Below are 24747 nucleotides of genomic sequence, written 5' to 3' on the forward strand. Positions count from 1 at the left end.
CAACTACAAAAAACACTCAACCATCCACTGCCATCCTGAGAAAAGCGTGGAAAAAACACAGATTATGCTCTAAAAGTCATAAAATCCAGGCTCTGACAGACCAGGTAGGGAAGTACATCCTAGAGTTGAGGACTCCTCCTTGAGAACAGGCTGTCAGCAGCCCATTTTGTTTAATATTACACTGTTTCAATCAAGAAGTCTACTATTTACGGGCAAATAAATCTGGTCATCTGAAAAAGAATGATACACAAGCGGCATGTGCCCAGATTAATTTCAAAGCATGTGCCCAGATTAATTTCCTATGTAACTGAGATAAAAAATTCTGAAGGAATAAAATGAAAGGAGCAGAATAAATTATGGCTTGAATATAAATACGATAAAGGCAGGAAGTGAATGGTAAGAATTTGCCAAAGAGCATCTGATCTGATTGATTAAAAGGATAAGGAAGTTATGTAACAAATCAAAATAGATTTGTGAAAAGAACAGAACAGTAACAATGAGATACTGCTATGTATCAATAATCTAACAAACTGGGACACATTAAACAAGGGGAATAAATTGAGTAACACATTTATAGACCCTATGATAAGAACAGCTTAGGTGTGGCATGTTATATAAAGGAAGGAAGTAGGGACCTAATTCTTCTCTTGTGAAGTCAATGGGAGTTTGGCCATCAGACTTCAAAGGGAAAAGAATACAACCCCTTAAGAAGAGCAGTCATTGACTTCTGAGTAATAAAAGGACATGATAAAAACAGAATAAATTTTGGAAGAATGTGGGAAATGGCTGGTGAAATGGGATCAAATAAAAAAAGGAAAGACCACAGGAGAAATGGGAAGTTTTCAAAAATATATTAATGTATGCCTGCCATCTAGTGATAAGCACAGTAAGAGTAGAAGAAAAATGCTAACATGAATGAACATGGTGCTATAAAATAAAATCAAGACTAAAGGAAGAGACACAAAATAGGTGAGATATACGATGTCAAATTCAAAAGAGGATTACAAAGTGAAATTAGGGGAGAGAGGAAAAATGGAGGTAGAGAATACAAGAAACTTTTAATAAGAAGTTAAGATAAATGAATGAAAGAGCAATTCTCAGTACATCAGGAACAAGAGGTCAGTGAAGAAGGTATTAGGGCCTCCAAGAGCTAGCATTAGGGGAATTTGACAGAAGTAGTAAATTCTGCTAAAAATTTAATGAACTAATTGCCTTATTGTTCACAAAAGATGAGAGCCAGAAGTAGACACACGTTTCCCAGAGGAAGCAGATACAATGCTGAAGGAAATCAGGATCATGCTAAATAGGTAATTAAAACAAAATCAAACGTCCAAAGAGTAAAACAAACAAACAAACAAACAAACAAACAAACTTTACAGTCACATGCTTATCAAGACCAAAGCTCCAAAGGAAATGTCAAATATTCATGTTCTTCAGACATATCTCAAATCTTTTGGAAACAGGGAAGGTAGTGGCAGATTGGAGAGAAGCTTGTGTAATACCTGTAATTAAGCAGGAATCAGATTCTTTATCTTTTAAGACACCTTACTCAAAACATACAGGTGGCAGCCTGGCTTGTACCAGGCTGCAATTCAAATTAGAGTATTCTTGAGCTCATAAGAAGTTGCATATCTTTGTATTTGTGCAACTTTTTTTACTTAATGCTTACTAATACATAGCATTTCACATTTTTTAAAAACATTTTATAAGCACTAACTAGGTAATAATCCTTACACACTTACCTCACAGATATGTAAGTATTACTCACCCACTTTACAGATGAGAAAAACAGGAAGGAAGAGAGTAACTTGCCCAAAGCCACACAACATGGAAAGGGTAAAACTGGGATTAGAACACATGGAATGAACTCCCAGCCCCACTGAAATCAATGGAAGTTTTACCACTGGTTTCACAGTAGCAGCCGTGTTAGTCTGTATTCACAAAAAGAAAAGGAGTATTTGTGGCACCTTAGAGACTAACAAATTTATTTGAGCATAAGCTTTTGTGAGCTACAGCTCACTTCATCTGAATGCATCCGATGAAGCGAGCTGTAGCTCACGAAAGCTTATGCTCAAATAAATTTGTTAGTTTTACCACTGACTTCCATGGGGCCAGAGTTTCATCTACCAGCTCTCAGCTCCTGTCAGGAACAAGGAATCCCAGCCTGCTCACCTGCTAGGTTAACTCCCAGGCAGTCTAACCAGTGCAGCTGGGCCCTAACAGAGCTGCCTGATTGGCCAACACTCGATTGGCTGAGGCTATCAGCAGACATGCTCTTAAGACCCACAGCAGCAGCAAGGCACTAGCTGCTCAATGCATTCACTCACGGCTCTGATCGCTCCTTAGCCTGCTTGTTCCCATGTTCTAAATTCAGATCCAGCCCTGCTCCTGCCATGGACTCAGCCTTGCCTCGCTCCAGTTAATCTGGCTCTGACCCTCAGCTCCAATTCCTGGCCTGACTCCTGCTCCAACCACTAGATCTGACTCTTGCTGCAACAACCAGCCTTTACTGCCTATTTCCCAGTCCCTGTTTGATCAGTCCACCAAGAGGAACCCATCAGAGGAAAAGGTGTTCAGTTCTCTCTGGCTTAGATCCCACCATGACAAATGTTTTCCTGTCACAGATAGTGGGTGCAGAGTAGGACCTGCAGGCTCAGATTGCTGCCCTGCAGGTGTAGAATGTGGCCTTGCAAGCACAAGCTGCACAACTTGCAGCTCTGTCCCCTGCTCTCCATGAACCAAAGATTCCACTGCCAGATGAATTCAACAGTGACTGTAGCAAATTCTGTGGATTTCTGAGTCTGTACTGGCTTCTGTTTCTGTTGCAACCAAGAGCACTGACCAAGCCAAAGTAGAATTTATCATCAGCTTGCTGACTGAGGAGGCCCTGGCCTGGGCTTCCCTGCTCATGGAAAAATCTAGCCCTCTCTTGGGTCAGTTTGAAAACTCTGTGCAAGCCATGGCGGTAATCTTTGATGACCCAAATCACATATGCAGGGCAGAGGCTGTGCTTCAAGCATTGCGTCAGGGGGGCTGATTAGTTGCCAAGTTTGCCACAAATTTTCAGGGCCTGGTAGCAGACACTGAATGAAAAGAGGCTTGCAGTGTTACCACTTCCAGCTTGGCCGCAATGACAAAACCAAAGATGAGCTGGCACAGATGGAGTCCTTGCTTGGCCTGATCAATATAATCGAACTGTGCATTAAGAGTGATCACCGTCTGATGGAGCACTGCTAAGAGTGATGCTCAGCCTCTTGTGGCCCGGTGGTTTCCCTAACTCCAGTTTGCTAACCACTGGCTTTATCCCCGCAGACTGACCATGCCCAGTCCTCCCTTTCCAAGGCTGAAGAAAAAAAAGACATAAAAAATGGCAGGCTTATGCCTGTACTGCAGAGAACCAGGACACTTGGCATTGGGTTGTCCTACCCCAGCAAATACCATGTCTCAGCTCCAACGAAGATGCCTGGGTTGATGTTCTTCCCCTCCCCCGAGTACTTGATATTGACATTTGTCTGCCAGTACTTTGGCAACAGATAACCAGAACCCGACACATTTCCAACTCTCCCTCCAACTTTGACACCCCACCATATCTGAGGTCTGCCTGGAAGTGCTGGTTGATTTGGGTGCTTCAGTAATTTCATGGACTTGGACTTTGCATGAGCACATGCAATGCCCATCCTAGTGCGAAAGCTCTCCATACTTGGTGGAGTGTATCGAAGGGACACTTCTCTTGTAGGGCCTGGATACCCACCAGACTGACCCCTTGGAGGTTACTATCCTCCAGTTTGGGCTCATCCGAGCACCACACTCTCAGATTATCTTCAGCATGCACTGGCTCACCACCCACAATCCGCATATCCATTGGCGGGCAGGTGCAGTACATTTCAATTCCCTGCATTGTCAGCAATCTTGTCTCCCAAAACTCAGCCCTGGGCCAGAAGATCTCTGTGATCACTCTGCCTCCTAAGAAAATCTGAGGCCATTAGTTCACAGGGAATCTCTGTACCCTCCGCATCCCTTCCTGCCACCTCAGTGATACCTGGTAAATACCAAGAATTTATAAGAAGAATGTGTACACCTTGCCACCCCATCCACTTATGACTGCTCCATTGATCTTTATCTGGAAGCGGAGATCTTTTTTGGTTACACCTACTCTCTTTTTGAAGCTGCCTTCAAAAGAACCTTCAAAATGATTTCATTCATCCATCCATATCTCTGCCTGGGGCACTGATCTTCTTTGTAAAAGAGGAGGATGGATCTCTAATGCCCTGTTTGGAATACAGCGAGCTAGCAAGGTTACCAAACAGAATTGGTAATCCCTGTCCCCTATCAGGGAGTTCTTTCAATAATTTAGCTCTTCCATGCTAACCTGGTAAGGGTTAGGAAGATTGACGAGTGGAAGTCCACCTTCCATACCTAGTAGAGACATTTCAAATAGCTAGTTATGCCATTTGGCCTGTGCAATTCCCTGGCAATCTTCTAGCATTTCATCAGTGATATCTTCAGGGACATGCTATACCGTTTTGTATTATCTTACTTAATGATATCCTCACCTTTTCAGAAAATCTGGCCTTTCACAATCATGCAACATCTTAGAGGGACTCTGTCAAAATTGTCTGTATGCTAAGCCTGAGAAGTGAGAGTTTGACCAAGATACAATTGAATTCCTCAGGTAAATCATCTGTCCCAAAGGGATAATCATGGACTAAAGATTATGGACTAAATCATGGACTAAAGAGGCCATATGCAACTGGGCCTCACCAAAGGACTTCCATGGGGTACAGCAATTTGTGGGCTTTGCCAATTTTCACAGAAAATTTATCAAGGGCTTTCCTAGTTTAGTCACCCTATGATTGTCCTGCTAAGTAAGGGAGCCTGGTTCACCTGGTCCCTAGAAGCCCAATCCAACTTCAAGCAACTAAACGAGAGCTTCACTATGGCACCCATTCTGACCCCACAAAACCATGTACAGTAGAGGACGAAGTGTCAAACTTTGCTCTGGATGCAGTGTTGACCCAGCCAGCAGATGACTGCATCCTCCCCAGATGACTGCACCCCCATGCCTTCTAGTCACATAAGCTAATTCATGTGGAGAGAAACTATGATATATGGGAAAAGGAACTGATAGCCATAAAGGCAGCCTTCGAGGAACGGCACCGTCTTCTAGAAGGGACCAGGTTCCCTGTACAAGTCCTCACAGATCACAAGAATCTGGAATACCTTTGGAAAGTCAGGCACCTTAACCAATGAGAGGTCTGCTGGTCCCTCTTGTTTGCCTGGCTCAATTTCATAATTACCTGTCATCCAGTGTCAAAAAACCTGTCCTGCAAGGTTTTTGACTCTGGCAGGGGGACTCCTTCAACAGTTCTTAAGGTGTCCAATTATGTTAATGGGACAACAGACAGCAACCTGATGTCTTCCTCTATTCCTTGCAGCCCAATGACCCATTCACAGCTTAGATCCACCCATCCCTTGATGATGCTGGTACCCAACATGTTGTAGAGTTTAGATTACAGGATGATGTCCTCTTCCAGAAAGGCTGTATTCATGTTCTGGGGGGACAGCTTAGGCTTCAAGCCATGAATCACCACTTCTTGGTCACTTTGGCCACTTCAAGATCTGTAACTTGGTGTCAAGGACTTTCTGATGGCTGGGCCTGCATACTTCTGTCAAAAAGTGATAAAACACCCTGCAATCTTGGTGCCTGAACCAAGAGCCCATGCTTGAAACCGCTTGCTCTTCTCCAACCCCATCATATCCACTGTGGATCACCATGTTCATGGACTTCATAGTGGAGTTGCCTTGCTCTCAGGGGTACACAATGATCTTGGTGGTGGTTGATCTTTTCATCAAGATGGCACAACTCATCCCGTTTTGTGCCATCCCTATTGCCCCAGAAATGGCTTGCTTTTTCCTAGAGAGAGTTTTTCATTACCACAGATTGCCAAGAAGACCAGGGACTTCAGTTAATCTCCAGTTTCTGACAGGAGCGTCTAATGCTCCTGGGCATAGAATCCCTCATCTCTTCTATATAACATCTGCACACCAACTAGCAAATAGAACGGGTCAACCAGATCCTTGAACAATACCTTTGCTGCTTTAGAACTACCATCAAGATGACTGGGTTTCCCTTCTTCTCTATGTTGAATTTGTGTATGATAATGCCTCCACCCAACAAAGTCCCTTCTTTGCCAATGATGGGTTTCATCTTTGTTTTCACCCAGATATCCCTGCAAAGTCTCTTGTACCTGCTGCTGCAGATTTAACTTCCCACCTATGTCAAATACACCAAGAATCGAAGGAACACCTGACATCTGCTAGGGAGGCTTAAACCCCATGCCAACCAGGATTGCTAGGCTACTCCCATTCTTGCCATACACTACAAGGTTTGGCTACCCACTTGGAAACTTAGGTCAATGTGCCCGTTGGCTAAATTAGAACACCAGTATCTGGGTCCAGTTAAGATTCTGGAACAGGTCAATCCAGTGGCATTCAGGTTACAATTGCCTGAGTCCTTCTGGATCCACGCAGAGTTCCATGTCTCCTTCCTCAAGCCTTATATCGAGAACCCATTTCTGCCCTGATTCACCCCCTCACCCCCACCTATCACTGTCCAGGGGCAGGAAAAATATTTGGTTTGACAGATCCTTGACTCCTGACACATTAGAGGGAAACTCCAGTACTTAGTGGACAGGGAGGGTTATGGTTTGGATGAATGATCCTGGGAACAAGTGGAAAATATTCATGCCTTGGGCCTGCTTGCGAGAGTTTTACAAAACCTTTCCTGACAATTCTGGCCCCTGGGAAATGCCCTTCCAGGAGGGGATACTGTCAGGAATGAGGTCCTGCAGCTAGCCTGTTTACCTGCTAGCTTTACACTCAGGCCATATAATGAACACAGCTGGGCCTCAAGTGAACTGCCTGATTGGCCAAACTGCCTGATTGGCTGAGGCGATCACCAGACCTACTCTTAAGACCAGTAGCAGGGTGCTGGCTGTTCAAACATTTGCCCACTGCAGCTATAGCAACTACACTTGCTTGTTCCAAGACTTGTTCCTGCCCTGTTCCTAGCCTTGGTTCACTCCAGCTAACCCAGTTCTGACCCTCTGCTTTGATTCCTGGCCTGATTCCTGCTCCAGCCAATAGGCCAGACTGCCCACATCCTCGTCCCTAACAGTTCCCAGTCTTTTGTTCATTCTACTAGGTCATTCTGCTTCCTTAGTTTGTTGCATTAGTCTTGTACATCTACTTCAACACCATAAATATAATCATTTTGCCATTTTCACATGTTTTCCAGTAACATGGAATATGACTGCCAGTTCCGACGGTGTCATGTGCAGCAACATGCTGTTGAAAACCTTAAACCAGCCCACTAATAATCTAGGAACTACAGATTTGCAATACTAAGCTTCACAGTGGGGAAGAATAATGGAAATGTGAATCAGAGACAGAATATGAGAACACCTGGAAAGGTGTGAATTAATGAAGTGTGCATGCATTCATAGAATGAAGATCACATCAAACAAATATTATATTGTTTTGAAGAAATGAAACAGCTGATGGGGGAAAGGCAAACAGTAAAAATAATTTTTTTGGTCTTGAAGAAAAGTTTCTGATAGAGTGCAACATGAAAGAGCCAGTTTAGGAAGAAAAGTTCAGAATGTGAGTGCTTAACATTTTCTTTCTTGATTTGTAACCATATGTAAAACACAGTACGTTAGCGGCTTTTATGAACTAAGAGATTAAAATAAAAGAAAAAGGACCTGATTCTCATTTACACTAAGGCCCATTTATATTGATCTGGGAGCATAAAGTGGCCCTAAAATGGATGTAAATTGTATTTGTGGTCTTAAACTTCGGGTAAATATAATTTACTCCCACTTTAGGGCCACTTTACACTGTCAGAGCAGTGTAATAGAGCTGTAGTGTAAATTAATATTAAGTGCCAACAATTAAGGTATATCCAAAATGAGACAGTGCAAGGTAGATGGAGGAGGCTATTAGGTTAGAGGAATAATTTTACACACTATACTGTATCTGTGACTTAGACAATTCATTGCATTTCAGTAAATGCAGAGAAATTTAAGATATGAAACTCAGGAGAAAACCAAAAAAGATTACAACCTCAATGATCACTAAGGATGTGGGGTAGTAGACAATAAGACGGTTGATCCTGTTGCATATGGCTTTACAAAAAATAAAACAGCGGGATCAAACACTATATAAATCAGAGGAAACTGCTTTGGTTTTTATTGAACAGACTATATTGAGGCTAGCTTTGGAATACTGTGCAATGTTCTGGCCATCTTATTATTTAAAAAACAACAACATAAGGGGTCACAACTTAATACTAGTGAAGAGGAGGGCAATACAGAATTTAGATGGGATTCTTCTGAGCAGTTACTTAATATATAGCAAAACCACCAAGTGGAGTGATAGGTGCAACTCTCATAATATTGCTCTTGTAGAGTTTAACAGAAATAAAATAATTATTTGGAACAAAGTTGACTTTGGAATACAGTTCTTAGTGTCAAAAGAGGGAATGACCTAAATGGGCACCACGGTCTCTTTCTGACCTTTATCTATAATGCAAGCTACAGTGTGGAGAGCCAGAATGTGCAATGAATTTGCACATACGGAAGGAATTTTCACTCCAGGCAATGTGCTCTACATAAACTACTATACAGCTCCTTAGAAATAGCACCAATTTCTACAGAGAATTGCACTAAAAAGCCCCCTGAGCTTCAGGTCTTAACCAACCTTTAGCTATTGGAGGTCAGGATGAAACTTATCCTATGGGCAGAATAGCTCATAAATGCCTATTGCACACTTTCTTGGCCTTTCTCTGAAGTTTCTGATACTGGTTACTATTGGTGACAGGATACCACCTAAACTGATCTCTGGTTTGATCCAGTACGGCAGCTCCTATGTTCTTAAATTACTGCAAACTTCATTTATGGTTTGTGGAGAATGAGAGTTATCTGCTTGATATTAACCTTCCCAAATGTCAGGAATTAAATCAAAGAAGTCTGTAAAGAATGAAACCCGCAGGGAACAAAACAATGGCAAAGAGAAGGCTCCTTGAGGAAACAATGGGGGGAAGTGATGAACTGAGAATATTCCGTCTGGCTCCATCCAAATTAGAATGGTTTACTCTTCCCAAGGCTGGGCCTAGGATCAGAAGGGATCCTAAACCTCACAAATGTTAGGAAAGAAAGGAACGGTTACCCAGGTTGTATCAGTGAAAGCTGACAGATGGACTGAGGCACACTGATACATAGCCTGCTGCTGCAGGATTGGCTGCTTTCCCTGCCAGAAAGAGAGTTAGGTGGCCTGAGAGGAATTCATAAAAGATGGCAACGAAAGCTGAAGGTGTAAGACAGATCCATTTGTGTAGGCCTTTTATTGTTTTTAGCCTTTGCTTTTCTTGCTTTTGTACCTTAAAAAGAATGAAAACAATGTCTTGTTTGAGGTGCTGTTTCTGTGAACGTACAAACATGCACTATCACATATGCTCCCGAAGAGAAACTCTGACAGGTACAACACCAAGTTGGACCTATGTCAATAACATGATTGGGAACCAGGGAGATTTAAGACCAGAAATCCAATCTAAGAGTGGTTGGACTGCATTGTTCCGCCCAGAGTGAGGTGCAAGAAGCCAGGCCTGTCACCTAAAGGGTGCACTCCATGAGGAAAAAAGGGGTTTAAGATGCAGTTTTCCCTGTAGGCAGGATACTGTGCCTTTCATTGAACAGCTTTGTATAACTGGACAAAGTATTCAGTGGTCAAAGTGAAATCAGTTAGAAATAAAAACAAGAAACGGGTGTTGGAAATGATCATCCAAACTTATGAAATAGTTTTTCACTGATACTCAGTCCCAAAATCAGGACATAATCACAGAGCTGATTCACAGCTTTAAAGTAAATTCTGCAACTGTAGTTCATCTATTGCTTTGTCACAGGAGCTAGTACAGATGAATTTCGGAGGGAAAGGGAATTGATTTAACTTTTATCACCATTTCAGGTACAGTATCCAAGTCCAATGTAGTATCACATTTATAATGTCCCCAGAATTCTAATGTTATAAGTATATGTATAGGAATAAATCTACATTAGTGATCTTTAGTAAAGAGATGATAACCAAAAGAGACTGACGAGTGTAAATGTGACAGTCTACATAAAGCAGAAATGGAATAAGCTTTCATGGTGTACTTTCCACAAATCCATGGGAGGCAGGAAGATATCCTGGCTCCAAATTTCAGAGAACTCACTAATGAAAACTGAGCTTCACAACAAGATGTAGATTTTTAAAACATTTTTAGTGTTTAAAATATTTTTGATATTTGTTTCCAGGGTGTCTTTCTTCCCATTTCAGTCTCTTGCTCATTCTCTTTCCAACCTTCTGCTGAGTGTTGGCAGTGTTGACTGCTGATTCCGAAAGGTATGCATGATAGCAAGCATTGCCTCAGCAATTTGTACTGACTTGACTTGTGAAATTTCACTCTATATTTCCTCCGTTGCCTTGCCTAGGACAAACATCCCCATATAGTAAATAAAATCAGAAATCTTGATTTCTAGTACCACTACAGTTTTGAGAGTCCACCTGAAAGTCACATAATACACTTTATTGATTACTTAGTATTATTTGAATCACCCCAGGAGCCCGTCATGGACCAGGACTCAATCATGCTTGGCACTGTACAAACATAGAACAAAAAAGACCCAAAGAACTTACAATCTAAGCACCGGACAAGAGACAACAGATGGATACAGATAATTGGCACAGGAGAACAAGACAATATTGGTCAGCATGATAAAGAGCAGTCTCAGCACACCAGCAGCCTAATCATTGTCAATTTTTTTGAAGGCAACACTGCAAAGGAGAGTTGGAAGGAGGAATCTAAAAAAAAAATAATGAAGTGGCTTTGCAGATGTTGACGGGGAGCTAATCCCAAGCATGAGGGGCAGCATGGCAGAAAGCCTGAAAGTGCTTGTTTGAAAATTTAACAAATAAGTGATAGTGGCTGACATCATGGACTGACTGGAAGCAGGAGTCAACCTTACAATACTAAATAAGAGATGACAGGAAGGGTGGGGAGAGACTGTGAAGGGCCTTGAAAGTGAAGACAAAAGGTCTTATGTTTGATACAACAGAGAAGAGGGAGTCAGTGAAGGGATTTAAAGAGAAGGGTGAGATGGTCACAATGATGGGATAGGAAAACGATCTTTGCAGCAGCATTCTGAATGGCGATGAGTGCTACAACATAGCATCTGTCAAGTCTAAAGAACAGAATATTGCAGTAACTGAGACACAAGATGATGAGAGCCTGGATGACAGCTTAAGCTCTGTGGATGGATAGGAAAGGTTGTATCTTACAAATGTTATACCAAAAACATCTGAAAGACTTAGGCCTTGTCTACACTAAAGGGAAAAGTCGATCTAAGCTACGCAATCTGAGTTATGTGAATAGCAAGTCTTGGAGCCTGGGGATCACGGCATGCCTTGGTGACAAATGGGGGGGGCGGAAGAGAAAAACGGGGGAGGAACCTACCATAACTGAAATTTATAAGTGAACTAACTACGCTATCCTAACCAACTAGAACTATCTATAGCAAAAACCAAAAGTACTGCTAAGCCGCTTGCCGAAGCAGAGCAAGGGAAAGTTCCAGCTATCGTCACTGGCGGTAAGAAGGAATTGGGGGCCCTTTATTGGGTGCCATGAAGGCACAACTCCAGGAGGTGCCCAGGCCGACCCCACGGATGCTGCTAAGGGAAAAATCTTCCAGCTACTGCACATGCACGCGCACACACCTGATTCAGAATTGATATGAACAAGTACTCGAAGAAGAAGCATTTCTTCTTCAAGGAGTGTCCCTATGGGTGCTCCACATTAGGTGGCTACCAAGCAGTTCACTCTAAGGTGGGTGTGGTGGGGGGTGCTTCAGAGTTGATTCCAGTACCAAAGAAAGCACAGCCGAGCTGAACACTCAGAAGCAAAGTTATGACTTATTGAGTAGTGTTCAGCGAAGATACGTATAGATGCTCTTACATATTTCAATAATTGGCACATTTTTGAGGAATGCTGTGAAGGTGGAAATGGATCTCGTAGAGTAAATATATATGTTCAAAGGTATTTGAGTATTACAAGATTCGCAGCAAGAATTAATACAGAAGGATATCATCTTGGAAAGACTTTGATTAGAGATTACAGACACTTTTAACCTACCTACAAGCAAGACAAACAATTTCAGGGTCTTTCTATCCAGATAGAAGGCCAGGGCTCTTCTGATGTCAAGGGTGTACAACTGTGCTTCTTGATTATTGAGGGGAGACGTAGGGTGGAAAAATGGCAGGTGAAAGAACGGGTTGGTTAGTATGGAGCTGGAAGAAATTTTAGGTATAAACATTTTGGATGGGGTCGCAGCATGACCTTGTCCTTAAAAAAATACTGTGAAAGGGGGGCATGCCATAAGGGCCCCTACTTAGCCATCACTTGGAGATCAGTAATGTCGTTTTCACTGACAAATGGAGCAGTGAGCAGATAGCCATCTGTTCAAATGGTGGTTCTTGTGAGGCATTTAGGTATTAGATTAAGGTTCCAAAGAGCAGTAGGGTGCTTGACTGGCAGATCAAGGTTCCTCAGGGAACTCGGAAATCTCTCTGTCATTGGGTGAGCAAAAATGGAATAACCCTCTATTGGAGAGTGGAAAGCCTTGATGGCTGCTAGATGGACTCTGACCGAGTTCAGTGAGAGTACAGAACTTTTTAGTGTTAGGATATAGTCCAGTATAACTGGCAGTGATGAGGTCATCGGTGGAATATATCTGAGGTTACACCAAAAGATATGGTATTGTCCATTTTTGAGAGTATATGCAGCGAACAGACACTTTCCACCTGTGTAATAGTACTTTTTTTTTTTTTTTTTTTTTTTTTTAAAAACACTTCCTCTAATCAGGTGGGTTGAGAGAAATCATGAACCATCGACCAACCATGCTTTGAGACAAAACATTGTGAAACTGGAGTGAAGGATCTTCCTGCCTTCCTGGGAGAGGAGATGAGGAGCGGCATGAAGAGTGATCGGGGAGCAAACGGCCAATTATATTAGGTAAGGAATACATGTTAGTCTGGGCCAGGTCAGAACTATTAAGATGACTGACTGTCTCTTTTTATTTTGAGGAGAACACTGCTATTAGAGGAGTCTGTAGGAATGCATACAGGAGATCCGACAACCCAATGAAGGTGAATAACAGCCCTCAAGGATCAGTGACTAGTCTGCCTCTCAAGCAAAACTGGGTACACTTCTTGCTTAACTCTGTGGTGAACAAATCTGAGGGGGTGCTCCATTGATGGAATATATGGTGTAATAACCTATGATCTATTTCCCTCTCATGATCTTGGAAGAAGTGCCTGCTAAGTGTATCCACAGTCACATTTTGAACCTCCAGGAGATAGGCTGCTGTGATGATGACCTGGATGCATATGCACCAATTTTAAAACTTGACATCCTTTGCGCAGACAGGGGGAGGGATCTTGCTCCTCCTTGCCAATTAATATAAAACATGCATGATATGTTGTCCATCATGATCTGTATGTGTTTGCCCCTGATTAGTGGTAAAAATTGGAGACAGGAGTATCTGACTGCTCTGAATACCAGGACATTGATATATATCGTGGTCTCTTGTGACATCCACTTGCCCAGGGCTGTGAAAGCATCTAGATGTACTCCCCACCCTAGTAGAGAGGCATCTGTCATTATGATGACCACTGGGAGAGGATGTGCAAATGGGACTACTGCAATAGTCTTTCCAGCAGTCGAGGGATTGTTTTACTCAGGTGGGTATAGAAAGAAGCACATTTTAACTGTTTGTTTGGTGAATAAACTGACTGAGCCTAAAAGCAGTTCTTGACTGGAGTTTGGGAACTGAGTTGCATTGTACTGGCTATGTTGGAAATGGCCACAAACCTGTGCAGAGGAAAATAGACTCTTCCTGTTAATGAACTGAGATGAGCCCCTAAGAATTCTAAGTTTTGCACAGGGGTCAAAGTGGACTTTGAATGTTGAACTGCAGGGAATATTTGAGGAAGAGATCTATGGCTTTGGAAGTTGTCTGTGATGTTCAGGTAAGGGAATACTAAAATACATTTCCTGCAGTGCTGTGCTGCTACTACTGACATGACTTTCAAAAAGACCCTCGGGGTAGATGACAGGCCAAAGCGGAGCACCCGGTACTGAAAGTGGTCCTGACCAACAGTGAAACATAGGAATCGTTTGTGGGATGGATGGATCACTATGTGGAAATATGCATCCCAAAGGTCAAGGGCTGAGAACCAATCCCCTTGCTCTAGTGATGAAATTAGTAGCCTCAAATCTAAAATGAAACTCCAACTGCCATTCTTTGCTGGTACCAGAAAATACCCAGAATAAAATCACTTTCATCTGTGTTGCATGGGAACTGGTTCTATAGCCCCCAAGCATAGGAGAAAATCTATTTCTTGATGAAGCAAGCTCTTGTGAGAGTGGTCCCTGAAGATCGATGGGATAGGGGGGTTGTTGGTGGAAGCATAGTAAAGTGAATGGTGTACTCTGTGGAAATAATCTCCAAAACCAACTTCTCTGTATGATTAACTCCCCAGCCCACCTGAAGCAAATGAAGGAAGGCAGGTGAATTGGTGCAGCTGGTAAGGAGAAGGAGAAGGATGGTAATTCAGGTCCTCAACTAGCCTGTCAAAATTGCTGCTTGAAGGTGGAAAGAGATAGGTGGAAGGCTGAGAGGTGGATGGTTTCCTTCTCTGGAAACGATGTCTCTTCTGATGTGGTTCATATGACATCTGGAAGATCAGGCTTTAAGCAAGATGGGATCTCTAAGCCATCTGGGACTTGCTGAGGTTTCTCTTGTGGGCAGGTGTATAGATACCAAGAGAATGTCAGGTAGCCCTAGAGTCCTTTAACATTCACAGAGTTTCAACCGTGCTGTCCACAAACAATGCCGACCTATCAAAATGGAGGTCCTCCACCATATTAGAATCATAGAATCATAGAACTGGAAGGGACCTCAAGAGGTCATCCAGTCCAGTCCCCTGCACTCAAGGCAGGATTAAGTCTTATCTAGACCATCCCTGACAGGTGTTTGTCCAACCTGCTCTTAAAAGTCCCCAGTGATGGAGATTCCACCACCTCCCTAGGCGATTTATTCTAGTTCTTAACCACTCTGAGAGTTAGGAAGTTTTTCCTAATGTCCAATCTAAACCGCTCTTGCTGCAATTTAAGCCCATTGCTTCTTGTCCTATCCTCAGAGGTTAAGAACAACAATTTTTCTCCCTCCTTCTTGTAACAACCTTTTATGTACTTGAAAACTGTTATCACGTCCCCTCTCAGTCTTCTCTTCTCCAGACTAAACAAACCCAATTTTTTTCAATCTTCCCTCATAGGTCATGTTTTCTAGATCTTTAATCATTTGTGTTGCTCTTCTCTGGACTTCCTCCAATTTGTCCACATCTTTCCTGAAATGTGGTGCCCAGAATTGGAGACAATACTCCAGTTGAGGCCTAATCAGCATGAAATAGAGCGGAAGAATTACTTCTTGTGTCTTGCTTACAATGCTCCTGCTAATACATCCCAGAATGATGTTTACTACTTTTTTTTTTTTTTTTTTTGCAACAGCATTACACGGTTGACTCATATTTAGCTTGTGATCCACTATGACCCCCAGATCCCTTTTAGCAGTACTTTAGCTGATGGCTAGACATCCATGAGCAGATGTTAGAGAGATGGACTGAGATTTTAATTTGGATAGAAGAAGACAGTGTAAACAAAAAGCACGAGAGGTGCTGCAGATCAATCACGACATTGCTAATATGGTAGGAAACTGCTTTTCATGCTTGAAATACAAGCCATGCCAAGAAGCAGAGCCACAAAGACTTCATCCAGTTCCACAAAGGCTTTATGAAAAGGTAGGCACTGACTTATTTACCTGGCAAACAATGGATTATTTAATAGTCCCAGATTATTATTCTCTGTATTCAGAGATTTGCACACTGCACAGTACTAATAGTAAGTAAGTGACAACCAGTGTGAAAGGTATCTTGTCCACACACGGAATTCCAGATGAAGTCTTTACTGATAATGGGCCACAATTTTCTAGTGCAGATTTTAGGCAATTTGCAATAGATTGTGATTTTCATCACAGAACATCAAGTCCAAATTATCCCCCAATCAAATGGATTTGTGGAAAGGTCTATATGGACAGTAAAGAACCTTATGAAAAAGACTTTTGACAGCGGGGGTGATTTGTAGAAAGCTTTACTGGTTTACCGAAGTGCACCCCTGGAGAATGACTTTTCTCCAGCACAGTTGTTAATGGGAAGAAGGATCAAATCTAATTTACCAATTACTGATAACTTGCTGAAATCTCATAACAATAAAACTATATGGAAGATGAAAGAAAATCAGAAGTGGAAGCAGAAATATTATTTTGACAAAAGGACCCATGATCTCTGAGGTGACAGAGTGTGCCTGAGGAATCACACATGTAATATTTGGGGCCAAATGAGTACCATTAAAGAACAACTGTATCCAAGGTCATATGTAGTCCAGACAGAACAGGGGACACATTTCGATGTAATATAAGGGATCTGTGAGTAATCCTAGAAAGTTCTAACACATTGACAGTACATGTGGACTCTGGTATTTCCCATCTGACTGATCCTTTATTATCAACACACAAAGGAGAAACTGTCAAGGAACAAGAGAACAACTCAGATGCTAATGAAAGAGTGATACTGAGAAGATCAGAATGGAGATTAAGCATCCTGAAAGACTCATAGAGACTTGCTAACCTGCCTGGAGAAGGGGTACTTGAGGAAAGTGAGTGGTAAAGACACTCCAGAGTGATGTACTGGTAATCTCTCCTCTCTAGGTAGTTGACACATTGGGTTTATGGAAATGCACGACATGGGTAGAGAATTTAATGCATGTGTTATTAGATAGTTGTTAGCTCTTTTTATATAAGAGTTAATTTGTTTTTCTTTAAGATGAAAGATGTAGAGATATGTTTGTAAAAGACTATAATTTAGAGATGTTCCCTCATAAGTGACAATATTATGAACATAAGAATTTGGACATGTGCCCTGGAGGCGGGGATTGAGAACACCACATGGCTGTGTGCAGCAGTTTATCAGAGACACTCTCCAGTTTGTTTTATTAAAGGTTTATTTCTTTCTCATTCACTGGTTTGTTATTTAATGAACCCCACATTGTTAGTGCTGAAGACAGCTGACAGGCCAAGGACGATGAGGACCGAGTATGGATTCTGAGACTTGTCTAGAAAAAGATAATTCGAGATTTTGGTGAGAGCGGTTTCAGTGGAATGCAATAGGCAGAAGCCAGACTGGAGAGAATCAAGGATGGAATTGAAAAGGAACTCCAGACAGTGATTGTAGACAACACATTCAATGGGCTTAGAGATGAAAGGGGAAGGGGTAGTTGGAGATGGAAGTGGGGTCAAGGTTGTTTTTTTTTTTTTTTTTTTTAAGATGGGAGAGATTAAAACATGCTTGGAAAAAACCAGACAAAAGTGAGTGGTTAAGGAGAAGATTAAGGGAGAGGATGAGAGTGGGCAGGAGAGTGATCAGGAAATGCTCAGGATGGATTCACAGGGGCAAATAGAGAGTAGGAGCTGGAAAGCAGATAAACTTCTGCATCCGTGACAGTGGAGGAGGAGAGTTGTCCTGGAGAAGGGAAAGGAAGCTGAGGGGAGGGGGAAGGTCACATTGTATTTTCTCTTGAGAGAAATCAATAAGAGCCTGTGCTGAGAGAGAAACGGAGGCAGGAGGAGTCGAGGGTTTGAGGAGTGAGTCAAAGGTGGCAGAAAGGCAGCTGAGATTGTGGGTGTGAGAGTCACTTAAATTGAAGTTGTTTACCTAGGAAGGTGGCAGAACTGAAGGAGGAGAGAACTAATTTGCAAGGAAGGAAGTCAGCCCAGTCACAGGATTTCCACCAGAGATGCTCTGCAGTTTGAGCACAGGAAGCAGATGTTGAGGATGGGCTGGGGGTTGACAGAGGAGACCTTGTGATGGCAGAAAGGGGCAAAACAGTCAAGGGTGGAGGAAAGTGAAGCATGGAGAAAATCAAAAACCCCATCAAAGGAAGAAAGGGAAGAGAGGGCTGAGAGCAGGTGAGAAGTTATCCACACTGATGGCCTGGAAGTCACAGAAAGACTGAGTGACAGGATGTGGGGAGTAGGGGGACTGATGGGTGATGCTGAAAGAGATCAGACAATGATCGGAGAAGGGGAATTCGGCAACAGGAGATCAGAAAGAGAGCGGTGCTTGGGCAAGACCAAGTAAAACAAATGGCCGTTTTCATGAGTGGGACAATTGAACCGGGGCTGCTGGTCAAATGAAGGCTTGAGGGTGTGGAAACGCGTAGCTAAGGGATCAGCAGGATTGTCAACATGGAAGCTGAAGTCATCAATGTGGAGTGTGGGAGACTGAGAGGAAAGAAAGCGAAAGAGAGAGCAAGGAATTGAAATCAGAAGGTGTGGCTGATGGGGAGTTCGGTGGACAGTAGATGACAGTAACATGGAGGCGGACAGGAGAATAGTGTCGGATGCAGTGCTGTTCAAAAAACGCAAAAGGGTGGGAAAAGGAGGTGTTGGAAGTGGCATGAATGGAAGAGAAGACCAACACCTTCACCATAGTCTGATCCAGGGAGTGTAAAAATCCTCTGTAAGAGAGGGCAGAGGCAGTGTCTGAATTATAGTTGTATTATAATAATGCTGAAAGGGCTACGAACACAATCAGAACCACATTGTGTGGCTCTGCAAACACATAGGAAAACATGGTTCCTGCCCCAAACAGCTTACAATCTAAGACTCTGCTAAGACATACACATGAACTCACTTAACTTTACACATTTTGAGTGGCCCCCCCAAAGTTAATTGCAGAAACAGGATCTGATTTGAGACAATATGTAATCAGAGTCTCAAACTAGTGGAGAGGAGGGAGGAGCAGGGTAACAACAGAAAGATCACATGGTTACATACCGCAGGGTAACTAGTGCACAACTTGATGTTTCTAAATATTCGGAATTAAAAATAAATAAATAAAATCAGCTATCCTGATTACCACACAACATATTCATTGCTGACTGATTGCTTGGCTCACTGATTTATAAGTAGAATAATCCTATTTATACATGATCCTCTTCTGGAAAATGAGACTTTTTATTATTATTTATAGGGCATCTTAATATTGTGTGATAAAAAACAAGCAATCAGAGTCTATATTGCTTCCCCAGTGCATTTATAATTGTGTGATCATTCCTAAAAATAAACATTTGTACACTAAGTATTACTCCTAACCTACAGCAATGTTCAACAATACCATGATGAAGGCCAGACAAACATTTTGGACTGGTCTACAATACAAAATTAGGTCGGCTTAACTTTGTCACTCAGGGCTGTGAAAAAATTCACGCCCTGTTGTAATGTAATTAAGATGACCTAAGCCCCAGTGTAAATACTGCTAGGACAATGAAGAATTCTTCTGTCAACCTAGCTACCGCCTCTCAGAATGCTACAGTGGTTTTTACATTTGGCTGTAAAGAAACCTGTACAATCTGGAAAGATAATGACAAAGTGACCAAAATACTCTTCATTATTAGACTGCTAGAACAGCAATAAACATAGGTAAATTTTAGGCAGCATTAGCAGTTTACTATGGAAATACAATGAAATCTGTATATCCAGCAAGAATATTATAGTTTTTCCTCTCTTAAAAACTGTCTCATACCTCGTTAGCTGTGTTGTGAGTTCCAACTATTCTGATGAAGGATGCAGGTTGTCTGTCAAAAGTTATTGCTTGCCAAGATCTACAAAAGAAAGCAGAGGGACATACTGTATCAGGCGGAGTTACCATAGGTTGCAGTGAAATACAGAAAGAATCCATTGAAATGACAAAACTGGCTGGCATTTAATGGGACCAGAAGGGGGACACACTTTTCATAGCCTGAATTTCCAGCAGTCTTGGTTCAGTTTAGATTTTTTAAGTGCCTTGACTCTACTTAGGTGTATTCCACACACAATTCAGTGCAAAAATTCATACAGAGAAGTTAAGCTCTAACTATTGTTAAAGATCTTTAAGAAAAACTGTAATAGAAAAAAATATTGGTCAGAATTCTAAAGCTCCTTTGAATTAATTTCTGACAGTATCAATAATAGAAATATACAGGAGGAAATGGATGTTAGTATTAACTACCTGTGGAGACCAAAGGAACCACCAGGGCTGGATTAAGGCAAATCGGAGCTGTAGGCACATGATGACACGAACTCCCCACCCTCTGCATGGCTCCACCCCATGGCCTCACCCCCAGTGCTGTGGCCTCATTCCCCACTTCAAATGGCAGTGGTGCCACCCTCCCTTTCTAAAGGCAGCGATATGGGGTCCCCTTCATTCAGCCAGGAGTGATAGGAGCAACTCCTCCCGCTGGGAACAGCAGGCCCCCACCTTTATACTCTCAGAGGGGCACAGCTGGGGTGTAAATGTTGGGTAGGTGGCGCAAGACTGAGTTCACTGTACTCTTCTCCTGCCACACACACAGTCCTCTGTTTTGGAGGGTAGGGAAGAAACTGAGATGCACAGGTTCTCTGCAACCATAAAGGCTAGAAACATTCTTCTGAAGTGATCACATGATTCAAGGTGCTGGGGCCCTAATATTGGTCTTTAGTACCTATGCCTTTATCTGGTCCTGGGAACCACCCAAATCTTTCAGGGTATGTCTACACTGCAATTAGACACCTGTGGGTGGTCTGTGCCAGCAGACACAAGCAGGCAGGGCTCAGGCTAAGGCGCTGTTTAATTGCAGTGTAGGTGTTCAGGCTTAAGCCTAAGCTCTGGGACCCTCCCACCTCGCAGGATCCTAGAGCCTAGGCACCTGCCTGAGCTCAAATGTCTACACCACAGTTAAACAGCCTCTTCACCTAAGTCAGCCCCAGGTTTTTAATTGCAGTGTAGATATGCTCTTAGTTACTCTTGGCTTGATTGTTGAATGTTTCAGACATTTCTCTGCATTTTTAGTGCATCCATGACCATGGTACCTTGGTCCCATAAATCCTTGATTAGTATAATGATTATTGCAGTTTACACAGCATATTTCTAATCAGTATGTTGGCACCCACAACTGTAAAAATCACACAGTATTTTTATCTAAAAGATTTGCAGTCCATAATTAGATTTCTTCCTTCCACATCAGATAGTTGCAGAGACATGTTTTTCAGTGATTATTGTGAATTACAAATGAAAGATCAAAAATTATTTATATTTAGATTTATGTCAGTTCATTGTTCTTTGGACCCTTTACTGAATCCTCACTCTATAAAGCGATTTTAGAGAAAGAAAAAGACCACTTACTCAACATGTTAACTTAGTACTTATTCTTCATTATAACAAAGTGAAATATATCAGTTATTAAGAAAAGCAAGAGGTAGAAAATCATAGGCTATGTCTAAACTGCAGTTGGGAAGTGTGACTGAAGCACACTCACACATACGGATGCTAGCTTTGATCTAGCTATATCAGAGCTATCTCGAGTTAGAATAGAAGTGGCAGTCAACGGAAACAAGTTACTCTCATCTCACTTTTAGGGATCCCACTCATTACAAAATCTCAGAGAGATACAGTTGCCTTAGTTTTATGTCAATGGTTTTATATGCAGCAAATTGTGTAAATTGGAACTGCAGTCAATTTATATTTTGTCCTCATTCTTAATCCTGTACTCCAGATGGTTTACTTACAACAATTAATAAAGAAAAAATTGCATGCAATAGGACAAATTAGCTCCCATAAGGAAAGAAACTTTGTTTCAATTTTTATGATATACTGTAAAATCACCCCTGCATTGTGATTTTAAAAAGAAAATTGCTTCCTCAATTTACTGCCTTGGAGTCTGACTTTTACATCATAATCCTTTTCTTGAACAGGAATATTTGATTTGCAAACAGTGTGGGGGTCATAATGTTGTGTAGCAGACTTTGCATGGGATTGTGAAATCTCTCCCTCCTAATAAAATAGAGCAGCATTACCCCAATAAACAAGACACAAAGCATTCTGATTCCCACCATTCCCTCAAGTTCACAGATCATGCTAAAAGTGAAAGAGGAGGAATAGGAAAGAATAATGTGATCTGAAGGTCTCAGTTTAAGAGCAATCTTCCATTATACTGGATTTTAGAGAGACAAGGTGAGTGAGGTAATATCTTTTATTGGACCAACTTCTGTTGGTGAAAGAAGAATAGGAATATTTGAACAGGAATATTTGATTTGCAAACAGTGTGGGGGTCATAATGTTGTGTAGCAGACTTTGCATGGGATTGTGAAATCTCTCCCTCCTAATAAAATAGAGCAGCATTACCCCAATAAACAAGACACAAAGCATTCTGATTCCCACCATTCCCTCAAGTTCACAGATCATGCTAAAAGTGAAAGAGGAGGAATAGGAAAGAATAATGTGATCTGAAGGTCTCAGTTTAAGAGCAATCTTCCATTATACTGGATTTTAGAGAGACAAGGTGAGTGAGGTAATATCTTTTATTGGACCAACTTCTGTTGGTGAAAGAAGTTTTCGAGCTACACAGAGCTCTTCTTCAGCTCAGCAACACTGCAAACATCATACTGGATTAACACTTAATTGCATTCAAATTTATTTTCAATAATACAACCTGAATGCTAGATACAAAATTAACCTTAATTAAAACTACCATTACAAAGGGCTTTGAATGATAAAAAATTAATATAATTTGATGAACTTCCTGAAGAGAAAAAAAATCAGACATTTTCCTGAATTTATTCAGAATAACTTCAAATGTTATTCATAGAAGAAACAAAATAGCAACAGAAAAAGTGACAGGCACATCAGAGCCAGTCTGTTATAACAGCTTTGCTGCTCACAGGTACATTTGACTTGAACTAGAGTTTTATCCTGATAGTAAACTTTCGATCTTTTCTTCACAAAGATGGTATTACTGTGTCTAGGTTTTACTAGTTTTATTATCATGAGGTTGTATTAATTTAAAGGAGACTATGAATCTCAATCTGTTCCAATTTATACCAGTTTTACTGCATTGACTTCAGTGGAGTTATTTGTGATTTACGTAAGTGAGATATGAATCTGTCACCTCCCCCCCCTCCTGAGGTACAGCATCTATCCGCACTCATGCCCTGCACATAATGTATTGTTTATTTGTATTCCTTATGGGATTTGGGTCCCTCCTATTGTAGAGATCTGGCTATCTCTTCATGCTCTAAATCAGTGTTTCCCAAACTTGGGACACCACTTGTTCAGGGAAAGCCCCGGCGGGCTGGGCCGGTTTGTTTACCTGCTGTGTCTGCAGGTTTGGCCGAATGCGGTCCCACTGGCCGTGGTTCACCGTTCCAGGCCAATGGGGGCTGCGAGAAGCGGCGCAGGATGTGCTGGCCGCCCTTCCTGCAGCCCCCATTGGCCTGGAGCAGCGAACCGCAGCCAGTGGGAGCCGCATTCGGCCGAACCTGTGGACGCTGCAGGTAAACAAACCAGCCCGGCCCGCCAGGGGCTTTCCCTGAACAAGCGGCATCCCAAGTTTGGGAACACTGCTCTAAATGAAACATGAGATCAGATAGGACTCTTTCACTGACTATCCCTATCTTTGTATGTCTATGGGAGTGCAAGTATGTTCTCAGTGGGGTATCCTGGCTTCTTGAGTTTGCTTCCCTAATTAGTCTGACAGAGCCTGAGTCAATTAACGTTCAGGGCCTATTGCAAGTCCTACGTATTCACTTATGCTTTTGTATGAGGTGCAAACTGCCAAAGTTGAGTTTCTGTTTTATTTTGGAGAGTTGTGGCACTCTTACTTGTAATAATCCATCACTTCAGTTTGCATTAATGTATGTGCTTGCACATATATATATATGCAATTCATGTACTGAAAAATGAATATTTCTTTTTACAGACTGAACACTAAGAGAAGAAAAAGCTATATGGAAAGGCTAAATCTGCCTTTCTCCACAGTGATCTGGAAAATATTCTAAAATTATGCTTTGTGAAGGTGTTTAAATTGCTAGGAAAAGTTATTAGGAAGGGTTATATGTCTTTGTGGCTTCCCAAGTTAGGAAACTTGTAGTTCTGGGACCAGGAAAAAGTTAGTTTAGGGATCCTAGTATACAATGTAAGTAAAAATATATCTATTTATAGCAATTCTGAGCACAGGTCAGATAATCGTGCCATCCTTCAATGCAGATTCCCCCCAAAATGGGAATAAGTAACACAGACTGTCATCTCTCAGATGAAGTGGAGACAATGGGGCAGACACATCCACCCAGTCATGCAGCAGTGGGATGTGACTGATATTAAAAGGCATTGAACAAGTGGTAGAAGTCCACTGAAGATCCTTTCAGTGACATTTTATGCAATTGCTTCCTGCAGTTACCTCACAACCACTGCCATCACTGGCAAGTAGGGGAATCCTTATTGGCTGCCACAATGCTGTGATTGGAAAAGTACCACAATCACTTCTTTAATCATATTGAAAGATGATGTAACAAATCTGAGGATTTTCTTGAGGATTTGAGGAGAGACAGGGTTTTTAACTTTTTATTAAAGTTGGTCCAGAGCATCTTTACTATTTTTTGGTGCATATAACACCTATTACCATGCTGGTTCAACATTTATTTACAACATTAGAGAATAAATTTCATAGTTATCAAACAACCTCCCAGT

The 24747-nt window shown here is 41.8% G+C and overlaps 1 protein-coding gene across 4 annotated transcripts in view; it reads right to left on the bottom strand.

The window, feature by feature from the left end:
* The window catches only part of BTBD9 (BTB domain containing 9), a 301113-nt gene that overhangs the window by 8142 nt on the left and 268224 nt on the right, over positions 1 to 24747 (bottom strand). For all 4 annotated transcript variants that reach the window (XM_038394494.2, XM_043511609.1, XM_038394501.2 and 1 more), the window contains exon 10: positions 19792 to 19870. In XM_038394494.2, coding sequence (XP_038250422.1) covers positions 19792 to 19870 — 79 coding nt within the window. The remainder of the gene's footprint in view (positions 1 to 19791; positions 19871 to 24747) is intronic.

Source organism: Dermochelys coriacea, chromosome 3 (assembly GCF_009764565.3).
Source record: "Dermochelys coriacea isolate rDerCor1 chromosome 3, rDerCor1.pri.v4, whole genome shotgun sequence".
Taxonomy (NCBI): Eukaryota; Metazoa; Chordata; order Testudines; family Dermochelyidae; genus Dermochelys; species Dermochelys coriacea.